Source organism: Amphibalanus amphitrite, unplaced genomic scaffold, assembly GCF_019059575.1.
Source record: "Amphibalanus amphitrite isolate SeventyFive unplaced genomic scaffold, NRLGWU_Aamphi_draft 000079F_arrow, whole genome shotgun sequence".
In the NCBI taxonomy this organism is placed as follows: Eukaryota; Metazoa; Arthropoda; class Thecostraca; order Balanomorpha; family Balanidae; genus Amphibalanus; species Amphibalanus amphitrite.
Window position 1 is genome coordinate 428758 of NW_024881575.1, and position 15665 is coordinate 444422.

The window sequence follows — 15665 nt, forward strand, 5'->3', positions numbered from 1 at the left end:
GATACACTGATCACCCGCTTCCCAGGATTAGTAACCCCTGCCCACTGCACTGTCCAGGCGAGACAATGCAAATTCACTATCAGACAGCTTTCTCAGTACAGATTCTTCCACAAAGAAAGTGTATGGTGCGACAATGTATATTCTTAGTCAAATGACTTCCCATACGGTAAAATCCGACACAAAGCAATAACGTAGTACACATTGAACCAATTGCAAATTGACTACATAATATAACACACAAGTCCCAAAAAGGTACCCAAGAGCCAAAGGAAAGCTCTAGAAGATACCACATATTAGAAACAGGCAAACGTCTACAAATAACTACGGACTCTTTAAAACACACCGACTCAACGGGACCACTTTGAGTTGCCTCTGTTCAACAACACTGACCGCCCCACAGCCTTCGAGGCCTAACGCTGCCCTCTATGCGGACCTCCAGACCTCCCTGGCAAGGAAATGGGAGCAGCCGAGGGCCACCACGGCTCACCCAAACGAGCGGGATAGCTGCTCTACCGGCAGGGTCGCCACACCGCGGGACAGTGCCCAACGGAGGCGTCTTACCCACAGGGCAGGCAGACGGCACATCTCACGACAGGGCACCATACCGACATACCGGCAGGGCAGACCCGCCATACCGGCAGAGGTGTCATACCACGGAGGGTAGCACACCCACAGCTCAGACCGGCAGCACACCCGCACTACCCGTAAAGACGCCCCACAGCTGAGTATACCTGACAAACAGGAGTAGGTGCGACTCCCGGTCCTTAGCACCGCCGTCCTTCCAGGGGAGGGGCGAAGTTACTGTTCGTAGCGACATTCGTGCGGACGTCAGTCAGGCATATCAGTCATGGAGAGGTTTAAACTGGATGGGAAGGACACAAATCGGCAAGGAAATGGCAGTTCTGGCGGTGGCTTGGTTTGGTGGAAAGGCCCATGTCCGGTGGGAAGGTAAGGTTGTGTAGTGATTCCGATCTGGTGCTGTCCGCCTGTCCGGTGGTGTTCTGTCGGATGAAGACATCTGAACCACCCTGACCGTCCCGTCCGCTATATGTTTCGGTCCTGTGTGGCGGTGTACTGTCCTTATTTTCTTCTGTCGGCTATAAAGGGTCGGGTCTGGCGGTCTGCCCTGTCCTGTCGATGTCGGCTATGGAGGATCCTGTACTGTCCTGTTGTGACAGCTGGAGAGGGTGCGGTCTAGCGGCCTATCCTGTCCCGTCTTGTCGAGTATCGGCTATCGAGGGTCGGTCCGGTGGTCTGTCCTGTCCTGTCCTGTCGGCTGTGGAGGGTCCGGAAGTGTCTTGTCCTGTTGGCTATGGAGGGTTCGGTCCGGCGGCGTCTGGACGGCTGCGCCTCCCCACTCGCGGCGCCTGTTCACAGCTCAGCCGTGGATGGCCTGCAGCCCGCTAATGAGCCGGCCCGTACTGTACGCACTGGCCAGTGGCACGTGCAGCAGCTCGCAGATCTCCAGAAAGCGCGGCTCTGGAACACAGAGCACGGCGTTAGTGTAGCTACCCGAGCAGGCACATAGAAACTGGCGTGTCGTTCAACCACCGTTACTGTGTGTGATGAGGCAGAGTTAATAACCGGCAGTCGGTGTGATAAGCACGTATTTAAGTACCATTACTCGGAGTAATGAAACCGAGTTTGAATTATCATTACTCGTAATGCCGTGTACAGTGTGTTACCAACCGTTGTTGGGTGTGATGAAGCCGTGCCGTATGAGGAAGTCGAGGGTGACCGGCGCGCTGGTCGTCTTGAACTCGGGGCTACAGACGAGCTCCATTAGCTCCTGGGGGCGGTCAGGTCGGGTCAGGAGGCGCGCAGGGGCACACTGTCTGACCAGCTCCACTGTGTATCTGACTGTTCACAGCGCCGCCATTGATAGAGGCGCAGCGTCGGCCAGTCCCGGTAGCGCCCCCTACCTCACTGACGGACTCAGAGGAAGGTAGAGTTCCGTTCCCTGGGCAGTAAAAAGGCAGGCCAGCTACTGGTAAAGCTGCCGTTACAGAGCAGAACCGAGGTGGGAGGCGCTCCCCGGCTGACTTCTACTGACCCGGCTGTGGTATGGTTCACAATAGTAACAATTTTACCGAGGTGTCAAATAGAGTATCAAAAGTATGCCAACTAGAACTGTAGAGTACTAACATGTGGGGCGATTTTGAAGGTTCAGAATATCTTAACTCAAAATGGGCTCGATTAATTTAATGATCATCAACTTTTCCATACAAATCAAATGAGCATTCTTAAATGAGTTTATCTGATAAAAACATACAAAACTTAGATTGATCTTGCCAGCCCAATGAAACAATAGGTACTGAATGCCAAATGAAAAGGTATCGGATAGATAGAGGACCAGTGTTTTACAGTAGTGTTCCGTTCCCCTATTTTGACGTTTCGGATACGCATATTAAGATTAATATTGACGGATTGATATTTCCAAACAAAGCATAGATATTTCACATACAAGTTCCTCCCAATGCTTAAACTAAAAATGATTCGTAGTTAATATCGATAGGAAAACGAAACAAAGCCACAATTTTCGAAAAGAAAGAAAATGGTTCAAAACCTTAGGTGTAACCAGCATAAACTCCTCCGCCTCCCCGTCTTGATTTCTCGGCTGGAAATCGGGTGCAAGCTGGATATCGAAGCAGAAGGCATGGTTGGCGAATGTGGCGCTCCCTTTACCGTAGACGAACCTGCCGGCGCACACGGGGCCGTCCGTCCCCGGCGTGATAAGCCGCACCGGCTGACCGGTCACCGGTCACCGCCCACCACACTGACCAATCACCAGTAAACCTACACACGGGGCCGTCCGTCCCCGGCGTGATAGGCACCAACGGCTGGCAGGATACCACTAGCACTACCACCAGTCACTGGGCGCCGCGGCGACATGAACCGTGCCGGTGGCACCCACAACCCGTCAATTTTAGTATCAGGGCGCACAGGGCAGCGGGCTGCACCCAACTAGGAGTATATAGGCACTAAGAAAGGACCGTCTCCGGTAGGAGGTTAGTGAGCCACACTCAGGGCAGCTTACGCCTACACTCGCACGGCGGCCCGTCACCGCAAAGGCTTATCGACGTGACCAGATATTGTGGACCAGGAAAGACAGGCGCAGGAAGAATCAGCTACCATCGCGACGCATGGATGACCGAGTACATGGATGAAGCAGTGCTTGAAATCGATGTTAGAAATAAATACGCATTCAAAATATCGTGAATTCCATCAAAACACAAGCATAGGGAAGTCAGAGTTCAAATGCCACCCAAAGCCCACAAATCTTCAGTCGATTTGCTATTTCAACTATTTTATACCTCTGGAAAATGCAAAAATGGGCAAAAATGGACTTACGCTGGAACCTATTATCTTAAGAGCCACTATTTGGGATATTTGTTATCAAAACAAAACCTTTTTTAGATTAGTTCTCGAAGAGCTTTTGATTCGTTTCGTGTTCAAAACTGTGCAGGTCTACTCGAATTAGAATGATCCACCGCTTAGTTATTTACTGTTTTAATTCAGACCAGCTTGCATGCATCATGTCTGCACGCGTCTCTGCCAGTGTTGTTAGTGTGATGTCTTCCGGTAGCAGCGTACTATGTTTCAATGTCGACTGTTAATACGAGATCTACGGGTGCGCGTTTGGTATGTCGGTGTCGGTAAGAGGTCCCGGGTCTGCTTGAGGCGGAGCCCACTGACTTGGACGATCAAACATGTCCTGCCAACTGACCTCCAGGTCAGTTGGGAGGTCATGTCAGTCCTGCCCCAGGGGGCAGGCGGACGTACTCGGTCGCTGTCTGAACTGGAAGGGGGAGGGGGCGGGACCACCCGGCCTTACTGAACTGGACGGGCATCAAAAGATACTCGGCCCCGACTGACCTGGGGGGCGGGGCCACCTGACTGACTGACCTGTGGCGGGGTCACCCACCTCACTGACCTGGACGGGCAGGAGGCGGTACTGGGGCACTGACCTACCCCCCCCCCCCCAGACTGATCTGGGGCGGGCGGGTCACCCCACCCACTGACCTGGACAAGTAGCAGGCGGTACTGGGCCACTGATTGACCTGGGGGCCAGGCAGGGTCACCGGTCGGTGACCTGGGGAGGGGTCACCCACCCCTGACTGACCTGGACGGGCATCAGGCGGTACTGGGCCCTGACTGACCTGGGGAGGGGTCACTGGACCCCGACTGACCTGGGGAGGGGGTCACTGGACCCCGACTGACCTGGGGAGGGGTCACCCACCCACTGACTGACCTGGACGGGCATCAGGCGGTACTCATCCACCTCGCCGTCCTGCGGTTGCGGTGTGAAGTCGGCCGGCAGCTCGAGGTCGTACACAAACTCCGTGTTGGCGAACAGGCCCCGCTCGCTCCGGTAGCAGATTCTGGCGCACAGCGGCCACACAGGCGCGTCGGTGTTGGTCCGACCGCCCGGCCGCCGTGCGGGGCAGGGGGACATACGGGTGGAGGTCGCAGAGCCACAGGACAGGGTGGAGGGACAAAGAGGGAGAGAAGGAAACACGGGCAGCAGCGGGTCCAATAAAGCCGGACACATGGATCGACGGACACTGAGAAAATACCGCGCCCATAAAGAAGAAGACAGACTACAGAGCACCCAAAACACGGCTGACTACAGAGCACCCGAAACACCGACAGAGAAGACGAAGAGAGGATTTTAAAGTAGAGTGAAGTTAAGCGTACCCACATAATGACAGAAACGGAGACAAACATACAAATAGTACACGCTATTGTAATGATGAGACAAAAAAAAAACGTACCAAGTCAATGTAGTACCGTTCAGCGCACGGAACACACCTTAATTCGTGACTACGATAGAACCCGCCCAATCAGTTGCAATAAAGAAATCATGTAGACACTTTTGTCGACCCCTCGACCGGCCCCATGCTATCGTGGACGAGACGGGAAGGACCAGCCCCAGTACCAGGCTGCAATGTCAGAGTAAAAGGCCGCGTTTTTTGCTGAATCATATATTAAACTTAAGTTAACCTAGACTTATGGATCAAATGTTTCACATCTTAATGGTGGGTTGAGTTGAGATAAACTACAACGTTATCAGCAAAAAGTTGATAACAGTGCCAAGGCCACGCGTTCTTATTCTCAGAACAAGGAACCGTTTTGCGTTACGATAACAAGCTTTCGGCGGCGTGTGACCGGCCAGGACCGGACTGAACCGGTATCAGTACCGTTTCCTGGGCCCGATTACACGCCGGCGGCTGAGGACCGGAGCGGTCGGCCCGGGGCGGCGGCCGGCCGGGGCGGTACCCACGAGACGGCCAGGGGGGGGGGGGGGCGGGGGCCGACGGGCGGAGGCCGGCCGGGGCGGTACCCAAGACACGGCCACAGAGCGGGGGCGGCGTGAGGAGGCTGGACGCAGGGGCGGGGGTAGCGGCGGCGGGCGGTACTCACGAGACGGCGCCGGCCGACCGGATACCGGGCAGCAGGTGCTCGGGGATGCCGGCCTCCTCCCAGGCCTCCTTCTGCACGGCCTCCAGTAGGCCGAGCCCGGACGTCAGGCCGCCTGAGACCTGTTCAAAGAGAACGAAATTAGGTCTCGATCTGTGCTGTGGTAACGCCAAGGGGAAAAAGGCGGCAAGTAGTCAAGGGTCATGGGAAGGAAGAAAACATACCGACATGCACTCAAAACTACGTGAAAGACCATGATGACTTAAACAACAACAAACAAACAAAAAAAAAAAAAAACAGGGAAACCCAGTGGGTGCCTCTATTTGGCAAACATGAAGTCCAATAAAATATTACTCGATTCAGCTTGGACGTCGAAAAACGAGCTAAAAAAACTGGAGATAAACGTAAAACACATGACCAAGACTCCGGGCCGCCGTCGAACTCCGGGAAGTTACTCGCCATGTTGTCCAGTTTGCCGGGCCAGGTGGGCTTCTCCAGCGAGCGGCGCTGGATCCAGACGCAGAAGCCCCGCTCCGGGTGGTGGGTGTAGCCGTTCAGGTCGACCCCGTACTGCCGGATCCCAAACACACCTGCGGCGGCGGGGCACACGCGTGTGATCCAGCGAACTTAACCCACCGAGCGAGAGTACCAAACTGCTACCACGGAAACTAGACGCTGTTCGGTCGCCGTTTTTATCAGCAGGCTGCCAGCTTGCTGGCGTTTTTCGGTTTCCCATTGGTCGATGTCACGCGGTGTATGTGTTTCACGGATGCGAGATCAAGAAACGCTAGTAATTAACTTCCAAATTATATGGGAGAACCAGCAGCATGGTGATACAAAACCGAAACCGAGCAGCGCTCTGGACAATCCAACGAGCAGTTGACATGGACTGAATGAGAATCACACTCACATGTAGCCGACCGTTCCATCTTTAGTAGGGGAGCGCTGGAGAAGGACGCCCGCACATCATAACACTGCGAACAGCGGATAATGATGGGGTGTCACGATTGGAACACGCCGAGCATAGTACAATGCGAACAACGGACAACGGCATATCACAATCACAACACGTAAGCATATGAATCAACGCATTAACAGCGGACGACTGAGTGCTACAATCGTACCACACAGGTACATGATAACACTGCGATCCGATTCATACCAAATATTACGACATAAAAGGGACATAAGTGGGAAGGGGACAGACTAGCTTTATCAGCCCGTGTGCGGATGTGGTCGTACCTCGTTCCTCCAGCCGCGCAGGGCCACCAGGTTTTCCTGCGTCCTCCAGCGCTGCAGAAGCTCGGCCATGGCCGCCGAGCGCGCCTCGGGCGTCTCCAGCGCAGGGTCCAGCGTCACGGCGCCCTCAGTCACGTGGAACATGGAGGCGGCCCGCACCAGCGGCAACAGCTCGGCACGCACCAGGCCCACTGTGTGGCCGGCCACTACCAGCGGCAGCGCGCCGGACAGCAGGCCGTTCTCTGCACCAGAGCACAGTGTCAGAGCAAGGGGGAAGGGAAAAATCTGCAGTGAATAGTCAACTCTTGACACGTGGCTTGGAAACAATACGGCAATTTAGTATTATTGAGCTGAAAATAGCACTATTCAGGAGCATTAAGTACGGTAAAACTTGAGGCATCATGCATGTTCCTACCAACAGCCCAGGGCTTAGCTAAAGCATTGTTTGCTGCCCAACACATCTTTCTTGTGATTCATATCAAACAAAAATAAATAAATTTATTTAGCAAGAATTGTATATTACAATACTTAGCAATATATTATAAAATATTAGTTAATTGATAAGCACGCATCAGATACTGACCTTCAAAAAGAACAGCATTGAACTTCCGAGCCAGAGCAATAAATCTGCTCTTTTCCATTTTCACTGAAGGCTCCCTTGGTGGGTAGATTATTAACCAGACTAATTTGGTTGTGTCCTCTAGATGGCCTAGTGTTTTGGCAATGGATGATCAGCGCCTAGCCCTAGAGTTACCTAGAAGAAACAGTCCAAATATTCACACTTTTCAGGCAAGTCAAACACTGCTAGTCACTTCCAACTTGAACTCAGTTGAATAATGAATTTGACGTCTGCTCGCCAGGATGCTTTCTCACAAAGTGTTTCAGCCCTGTATCAGTATCACTACTTATCGGGCACGGCTGGGCACGGCAACTCTCACAACACAAACTGAAACGGATCCAAAACTGCAACACTCCGGGCCTTGCTCCGGGCCAAAAGCTCTGGGCTGAGTTTGGCAGGCCTCCGTAAGATACTGCAGTGACATCTATTGATAAACTACACAACTAAGGGCAAAGTCCGATCGAATTGTTGAAAATTGATAAAAAGAGTGAAATTCGATGAGAAGAACAATATCGGGGAAAAATTAAAACCAACTGTGACTTCAATTTGGCATCATAGGCATGAGAAAATCAGCGTATTTTACCAGACTGGAACGAAAATCCACCAGGGGCCTGACAATCAACCTCTATACGCCGAGGGCACCGGTGGACCGGAATGCGCCGGTTCTGAGCTGGTTCGGGGCGGAGGAGAGGGGAGGTCCAAGGGAGGTCACTGTGGGAGAGTGGAGCGCTGCGCCATCTGGGTAACATTCGGTACCGCCATCTGTGGAGACTGGACTCGGAGAGCATTGACATCTGCGGTGTCTGCTTGTGCTCAACACATGTTCATATCAATCTCAGACGGAGCTGCAGAGTGCAGCATATTCCACCCCGTCCACTTTCCGTCAGTGACGTAGGTACCACCCAAAACGATAGGATAGGGCACTGGTATTTCACACCGGGATCTGAGGCCTATTTCATTCAAGGCCGTACATTTTTTCAAAACTTGTATCCACAAGTGTTTGAGATAGTATAATTCGTGAATATTTTTGCAAACGTAAAAATAATTCAACGAAACTTAACTCAAGGCACCAACCAATATGTGGCCCCGCCTTACCACCAACCACCAATACCAATACGTGCCGTGTCAGCTCCACCAAAAGCTCCACCGCCTCCACCTTCGATAAAAAATACACGGTGACAAAAAATATAGATGACCTTGAAAAATGTTGGTAAACAAACTAGGTTAGTAATCAAGAACAATGGTATATTACGATGCTGCATTTTATCTAAATTTGTCAAATTGCAACTATGAACAAACAAAATAATTTTGATAACCGTATATACACAAAAAATACCTCGCAACGTTTTGTATTTGGAAAAATTGTTAATACACACTGTGGGAAAATTAGAAACCAAAACAATAAACATCAGAAGTATTTAATGCATTTATGGCGCGCGAATGACAAAACATGACGATTGATTTTCTGCCAAGCAGCCACAGGGGAGCACTGCCGCTTCAATCCTATTGGCCGTGGTGTCTAACGGTGGCGGCCATATTGCGCAGACCAAGAACCGGCCGCCGCCTGTGTTGAGGAATAGGGAATTCGGGACCTCGATTTACGTTTGCGGCCGCCGCATCCGTTACGTTCAAGTTACGTAGATACGGAACCCGGCATCTTACGCAGAATTGAGTGGGGAACACGATCGTATCTTCAGAATTCCTTAAATTCACTCGCCGGACCTATATTTGCCCCGGCCGAGGGGGTTGATTGAACCCACCTCGCTAATGCGCCGCTAAGTTAACTAGAATTAAGCGGTAAAGTGGTCGTATGCGGCAAAGTATAATGCAGAGTGACTGGTAGGAACCCGCTGTAAAGGTCTCAGGTCAACCGGTGACCTCTGAGGTCAGGTCAAGTGATCTAAGGCAAGGGTTCGGTTTTTGGTAAATAACTTCGCCAAAAATGGCCGTAGAGCCGCGATTTTGGCATCATCGTGTTCAGCTAGCTCAGGCACATCGAATGATATACTTTTTGTTCGGGTCAGGTCAACTTAGGGTGTTGACCTCAGGTCAAGGTCAGGTCAGCACCCCCAGGTCACGAAGCTGGTCGAAAGAGGTCATGTCGCATATCATTCGATTCGGCAGGTCTTCCTGAGTCCATTGGTGGCTTTCCCGACTCGCTAGCTCAATTTGATCGGGAGTTATTGAAGAAAAATTGTGACCCTTGTGACGTCACAAATGACGTCACGCAAGGGCAACAATGTAAATATGAAGCATAGAACCTTGCAAGGAGTGCATGAAATCATGATTCTATATGCTTGAGATAGTTTCAGATCATTCTCGGCGCCAAAATAGCAATTTTCATATTTCCCCATTGACTTATAAGGGTTTAACGTATTAGTTCCTTAGGGTAACTGTGGGGAAAACGCACCCCTGGGTTAAACGCCTCCCCTAAAAAAATCGTAGATCTTATCGGCGGATAGGTGTTTTATCCTGTCTTTCAGAACAGTCAGCTGCTTGTTTACGTAGTTCTCTATTTCCGGTTCTGCGTCTTGGGGAGCAGCGTGGGTAGGTGCTGATGTTGGTTTTGGGTGTTGTTTTTGTTGTTTTTACAGAAGATTCCTAAGCTTTTAATGCCCTCTTTATTTCACAAAACTTGCTATTGTGCACATCACTCAAAACTGCGTTTTATTGTCATTCTGTTGAATTTATTATGCTGTGGCGTTAGTGGCGCGTTTTTTGTCAATATTTTGTTGACCGGAAATGGAGTGGATGGGGAAAGACGCCTACTCGATGCATGGGGCAAGACGCCCCCAGTTTTCTGAAAGGGGGGCGTTTTGCACGGTGGTGAGAGTGCAGGGTAGCGCCCTGTAGGTCGGGGTCGAAAAGGCCTCTCCCTGTCCTTTTTTGCTGATACATCCTAAACGACTGCAGATATCGTCACCAAACTTTCAGGACTCCTCCGGGCATCCATTTTACACATTGCAACAACATTTTATTCCAAAGGCTATGATAGGTTGACCACAAATGACGTCAGAATGACGTCAAGTTCTGCCATGTTCATCATTTTCTCTGTTGATGGATGGCGTGGGGGCGCTTTGCACATGGGTGTGGGCGTATTACCCAGGGTGTGGGGCAAAACGCCCTTTTGTAAGGGTATGCGGAAACCTTTTTTGGGGGTTAAATACCACACGCAAGTGTCTTTTCTTGGTCTCAAAGCGTAGTAAAAAGAATGAGCTACATGATGGTGCCCAAAGGTTTGAGTAATCTGGGTTGGGTTGAGTGTCAGAAGGTTTCGCGCTTACTGGGGGCGTTTTTGACCTATTCACCCTATATCTGAGGATTTTTTAGGATTTCATCTTGTTCTCCACTCAATTCTGCGTAAGATGCTGGGTTCCGTGTCCACATAGCTTGAACGTAACGGATGCAGCGACAGTGGCGGCGGAAGCAGGGGGGCAAGGGGGGCAGATGCACCCTAAAGCTATGGAAAGGGGCGCCTCGAAAATCTGTAGAGGAGGCAGGAAGTTAAGAGGTGCGGCAGCCATAAGGTTGAGCAGTGCGACACCGCAACTGATAAAGGCACTTGTGACACGAAGAGGGTAGCAATGACGTGGGAAAAGTATCTTTTGATATGCTGAAGAGTGGAGGGCATCCTTATCTGAAACAAAGGCAGATGCTGCCGACCCTGTCGAATATAATCTTGCCAGGCGATAAAGGCTAGGAGGGCGCAGCCACTCGAGAAGCGCGCCATGCGGAAGAGGGGCCGCCTGTGTGTGGGACGAAAAAGAAACATTTATGGAGACGTCTTTGAAGGCGATAGCCTCTGAACGCCAACACGAACATATGAGGGCTTATAGCGTTGCAGGCTCCATGCGACAAGCGCCTGATGGCCGATATATGCGAGAGGAAATTAGTTTGTGTAACATTTATCGGGGGCGGTTTGCCGTTTACAACATAGGGTAACTGTGGGGAAAACACACCTCAGGGTTAAACGCCTCCCCTAAAAAATCGTATTTCTTATCGACGGATAGGTGTTTTATCCTGTCTTTCAGAACAGTTCAGAACAAAAGTGGAATGTAGGTACCTAACTATTTCTCGTTACATAAAAACTGTAATTCTGAACGTGTTAACAGGTACAACACATTGTCAAACGTCTCTTCACTGTTTGTGTTACTACAACCGTGTATATGGTAAGGGGCGCCCAGCGGGAAGGGGCGCTTCAATATCGTTTGCACCCCTATCCTAGAATACCTTCCGCCGCCACTGTGCAGCGACCGCAAACGTAAATCGAGGTCCCGAATTCCCTATTCCCCAACACAGGCGGCGGCCGCTTTCTGGTCTGCGCAACATGGCGGCACCGTTGGACACCATCTGGCGGCCGATGCGCATTCCACATTATAGAGTTCAGTGCAAGCAGCACAAAAACGAGAATAAATTGCGTGTCAGAGTCACTCAGCATAGGTAGCGTAATTTATCGATATTGATGTAATTGACTGTATTGCATTATTGCACAAAAAGTTACCATATTTTGGAAACCAGGACCACTGAAGTTCTGAAATTTTCTATATACCGTGGACCACTGGAATTATAGGTTTGTACTTCGGAGTTGTCTGCCTTCTGGTCTCTGTGAAAAAGAATGTTTGCAGTTTCAACATTTCTTAGCAAACTTTCTCTTCATCATCAATATCAATATCATCATTCAAATCAAATTTCAATTATTCATCATCAAATAAATCAATAACCTTAAGATTGGGTTTGTTTTTTTTAGGATTCGGTGTCGGGATTCCGTGGCGATCGGACGTGCGCATCGAGCTCCTCCCTGCCTCCCAGCCCACCAGCTGATAGGCTCCAGGCTCCGACGTGATTGGTTAAGGCCAAATTCCTTTCCTTTCTCCAACATTCTTTTGGGAGAATCGTGCAAGTTTACCATAAAATCTCTCGCCTCGACGTCTGAAGATTAACTCCGACAAGAAAATCGAGTGAAAATTTCGAAACATGCCCCTGGATCGGTCGCCTCCGCTTTCCCGCCGAAACCAAAGGACACGCCAGCTCAGGCTACACTAGCGACGTTTTTTCGGTTTCTGCGGGATTTCGGTTTCCGCGTTTTTTCGGTTTCTGCGTTTTTTTCGGTTTCTGCGTTTTTTCGTTCCAATCGGAGCGGCCTCTGCGAATGCGTGCTATGCAGCAGCCGCATTTGTGTACGTCGTATTGTCTGATCTGTTGAAGTTGAGCCGCAGTAAATGGATCGTCAAACATTATTAAGAGTTTTATTTTTGCGCCGTGAACGCGAGAGACAGCGACGAAGCCTGTGGGTTCGCCCGGTGCTGTTGCGCCGAGAAGAGTGCGGCGAGTTCCACACGCTAGTACAGGAACTGCGCCAGAATGATCCTGAGGGCCATCGGCGCTACTTCAGGATGAGCGTCAATGAATTTGACGAGGTGCTCGGCAAGATCGAGCCCGTCATCACGAAGGAGATCACGCACCTGAGGAAGCCGATCTCGGCAGCAGAGCGCCTGGCGGCAACGCTGCGGTAAGACCTGAAGCCTCTTCATACTTTCAATGCGCGTATAATTCTCAATGAAACACATAAGCTTGCATAACCAGAAAAGGTGCCTCAATTTCCAATCGACTAATTACGAATATGACATAGGCGCAATGACGTAACAAAGGACTGACATTTTTTAATTACTACATATGTGTACACCTTTTGCAGTTACCTGGCGTCAGGTGGGACTATGAAGTCTGTGGCAGAATCTTACCGCATAGGCTTCGCCACGATCCGCCTGATCGTCCCTGAGACATGCCGCGCCATCTGGGAGGAGCTCGGACCAGGGCTGATGGGGCTACCGTCGCCCGAGCAGTGGCGCCAGCACGCCCTGGATTACGAGGAGGAGTGGCAGTTTCCCAACTGCTGTGGGGCGGTTGATGGAAAGCATATCATGGTCGACAAGCCTGCCAACAGTGGCTCAATGAACTTTAACTATAAAGGGTTCTTCAGCATCGTGCTGATGGCTGTGGTGGACGCGAAGTGTCGCTTTCGCTACATCAGCGTGGGCAGCCACGGTCAGGAGAGTGACGGGGGAGTGTGGGGAGGAAGCGACCTGGGTCGGCTGCTGGAGGACCAAGACAACGGCGGGCCGCCTGTTCTGCCAGGCCCAGAGCCGCTCCCTGGCTCCGCAGTGACCGTGCCTCACGTGTTCGTGGCAGATGAGGCTTTTCCGCTGCGGCAACATATGATGAGGCCATTTCCTGGGTCGCGCCTGACGAACGACCAACGACGTGTCTTTAACTACAGACTCAGCCGCGCCCGTCGGACCTCCGAGAACGCGTTCGGGATCCTCGCACAACGGTGGCGGGTGTTCCGGGGTCCGATCGGGTGTGACGTGGAGGCCGTTAAACTCATCGTCCTGGCAACCTGCGTCCTGCATAACTTCCTGAGAGAGAAGGACATCGAGACCAGACGTGGAGGGCCAGCGGCCTACGGCTACGTCACGCCTGAAGAGCGACGAGACATCCCCGGTCTCCGTGACCTACGTGACGCAGGCGCGTCTCACAATCACCCTCAGCAGGCGGCCCAAGTACGAGAGAAGTACGTCGAGTACTTCAGCGGCGTCGGCAGTGTCCCCTGGCAGCTGAACAGCATTCGCCGCTAGTGAAGAACTGTGGGTGTATCATGTGTGCGTGTACGCCGTGTGTGTGTAACCACTGCCGCTGTGACTCCCATGGCGAGAGCGCATAAGAAGCGGTATGATGTTGGATGTGCCGTTCTTGTAAAAGTGATGATTTGAATTTTGAACTATTCAGTGCCTGGTCGAAACGGATTGACTGTTTCACGCCGTTTACTTGACGATTCAAGCATCGATTCAATGTGTCGTGAAGTTTGAAATATAAGCTGACGATGGTTACGATTGAATGTGTATATCGTAAAGATGATGTCACTGTTACCGGCAATTGCTCTCAAAAACAATCAACAAGCACGGCAAAGCCATGTATTGAATGAATGTCAGCAACAAACTACTGTTGGCTGTTGCTAACCAAAACGAACAACTTATATCACAGGGACAGACGACTTAACGAAAGCTGTCTGTCCTTGTGGGCTGTGGCTATCAACGCAACGACAAAACAAACGTTGTCAACTCCAAATTGAACAATAACAGCCATAGGTAAATATCGCAGAAAAGGCAGTCTGTCCTTCATCCCTGCGGATATAAACGCCAGGACAATACATAACAAACGTCGTCAGCTACAAAATAAATATCCATAGAGATACATACGGCAAAACAGGTTGTCTGCACACGTAGGCATCAACGTCAAGGCACCAGTTAGTTAAACAAAAAAAAAAAATCAACCACAGCCACACATACAAACACGTCGCAGTCTCAGTGACTTATGGGTGTCCTTCAGTCCTCGTATTCATCAAGGATCTGCTGGAACGCACGTTTGATCAGTTTTTTGGTGGCCTCACTCCTGTGCTGCAGCTCAGCATACACATTCATACAGAATGTGTAGTCCCTGTCAGATTGTTGTCTCCTGCTCCTATCTAGCTCCTCCAAGATAGCATAGTCTATGTCTGTTGTTTTGCGCTTGCTTCGTGTGCCCGATGTGGTGCGCGGTGTACCTTGTGTATCCGATGTACCTTGTGTGTCCTGGCCACGCGGTGTGTGTGTGTCGTCAGCGGACGGTGTATCTTGTGTGCCAGGTGTGTGTTGTGTGCTCGGAGCGCGTGTTGTGTGTTGAGTCTGGTGGGCGCGCTGCGTGTTTTGTGTCGGTGCGTTTTGTGCGCCCAGAGCGTGCGTTGTGTCGTGCACGAGCCGTGTGCCTTGTGTGCCCGGTGTGTGTTGTGTGCCCAGAGCGCGCGTTGTGTGCTGAGTGTGGTGAGCGCGCGATGTGTTTTGTGCCGGTGCGTTTCGTGTGCTCAGAGCGCGCGGTGTGTTTTCAGTGTAGTCAGCGCGCGATGTGTTTTGTGTTGTATCATGTGAGTGCGGTGTGTCGTCTGTGTTCTCCTCAGTCACTTCAATTTCATATTGGGTATCTTCAAGATACAGGATGTGAGGGTGAGTGTTGGTCTCAGCCCCAGGATCACCTCCAGGATCATCTCCGCCTCCATGTGAATCCAGCCGGAAGGTCATGGATGAGGTTGTACTGAAAAGGAAAAAATATGGAAATAAGGAAAGGTTTGGGACGTTGAATGTGGAATGGAGAAAACCGCGCCGGACCGGCGGGGGTGGGGTTCTGAAAATCACCCAGTCTCGGCTCCTGGACCAACGTAGCGACAAACGGCGGGGCCATTTTTCAGATATCTGCGAAAAACCACTCGGGGGTGTCCACTGTCCACCCCCCCCCCCCCACCCCCACCCTCTCCCCAGTCTGGAGCGGGTTAAATCAATATGGGGCAATTCCTTAACTC

The 15665-nt window shown here is 51.2% G+C and overlaps 3 protein-coding genes across 7 annotated transcripts in view; 2 read left to right on the forward strand and 1 right to left on the reverse strand.

Moving 5' to 3' along the window:
- Nucleotides 1-121: 121 nt before the first annotated feature.
- LOC122379514 (nudix hydrolase 24, chloroplastic-like) overlaps nt 122-15665 on the reverse strand; it is a 17856-nt gene continuing 2312 nt past the window's right edge. Inside the window, exons 4-11 of one of the 5 annotated variants that reach the window (XM_043361786.1) lie at nt 7244-7414; nt 6664-6902; nt 6332-6395; nt 5881-6011; nt 5425-5543; nt 2567-2696; nt 1690-1789; nt 122-1479 (exon numbers count right to left, since the gene is read on the reverse strand). In XM_043361786.1, the coding sequence (XP_043217721.1) occupies nt 1379-1479; nt 1690-1789; nt 2567-2696; nt 5425-5543; nt 5881-6011; nt 6332-6395; nt 6664-6902; nt 7244-7301 (942 nt within the window). In that variant the 5' untranslated portion in view covers nt 7302-7414 and the 3' untranslated portion in view covers nt 122-1378. Of the gene's footprint in view, nt 1480-1689; nt 1790-2566; nt 2697-4252; nt 4383-5424; nt 5544-5880; nt 6012-6331; nt 6396-6663; nt 6903-7243; nt 7656-14284; nt 15401-15665 lie in introns of those variants that run through there. The other 4 variants (XM_043361785.1, XM_043361787.1, XR_006256190.1 and 1 more) reach the window with 4 other exon arrangements.
- Nucleotides 11662-15665, forward strand: part of LOC122379513 (Bardet-Biedl syndrome 4 protein-like) — a 17707-nt gene continuing 13703 nt past the window's right edge. Inside the window, exon 1 of the mRNA XM_043361782.1 lies at nt 11662-11849. The gene's annotated coding sequence lies outside the window, so the exon portion shown is untranslated. The remainder of the gene's footprint in view (nt 11850-15665) is intronic.
- LOC122379502 (protein ANTAGONIST OF LIKE HETEROCHROMATIN PROTEIN 1-like) lies at nt 12673-13911 on the forward strand. The gene is made up of 2 exons (XM_043361768.1): nt 12673-12788; nt 12972-13911. Exons 1-2 carry the CDS (start codon nt 12673-12675, stop codon nt 13909-13911), a joined length of 1056 nt encoding a protein of 351 aa, XP_043217703.1.

Bases quoted from the DNA above. Each gene is read 5' to 3' on its own strand.
- LOC122379502 (XM_043361768.1), top strand. From the start codon at position 12,673: ATGAGCGTCAATGAATTTGACGAGGTGCTCGGCAAGATCGAGCCCGTC. The intron at 12,789-12,971 runs GTAAGACCTGAA...CACCTTTTGCAG, and splicing joins CGCCTGGCGGCAACGCTGCG to TTACCTGGCGTCAGGTGGGA.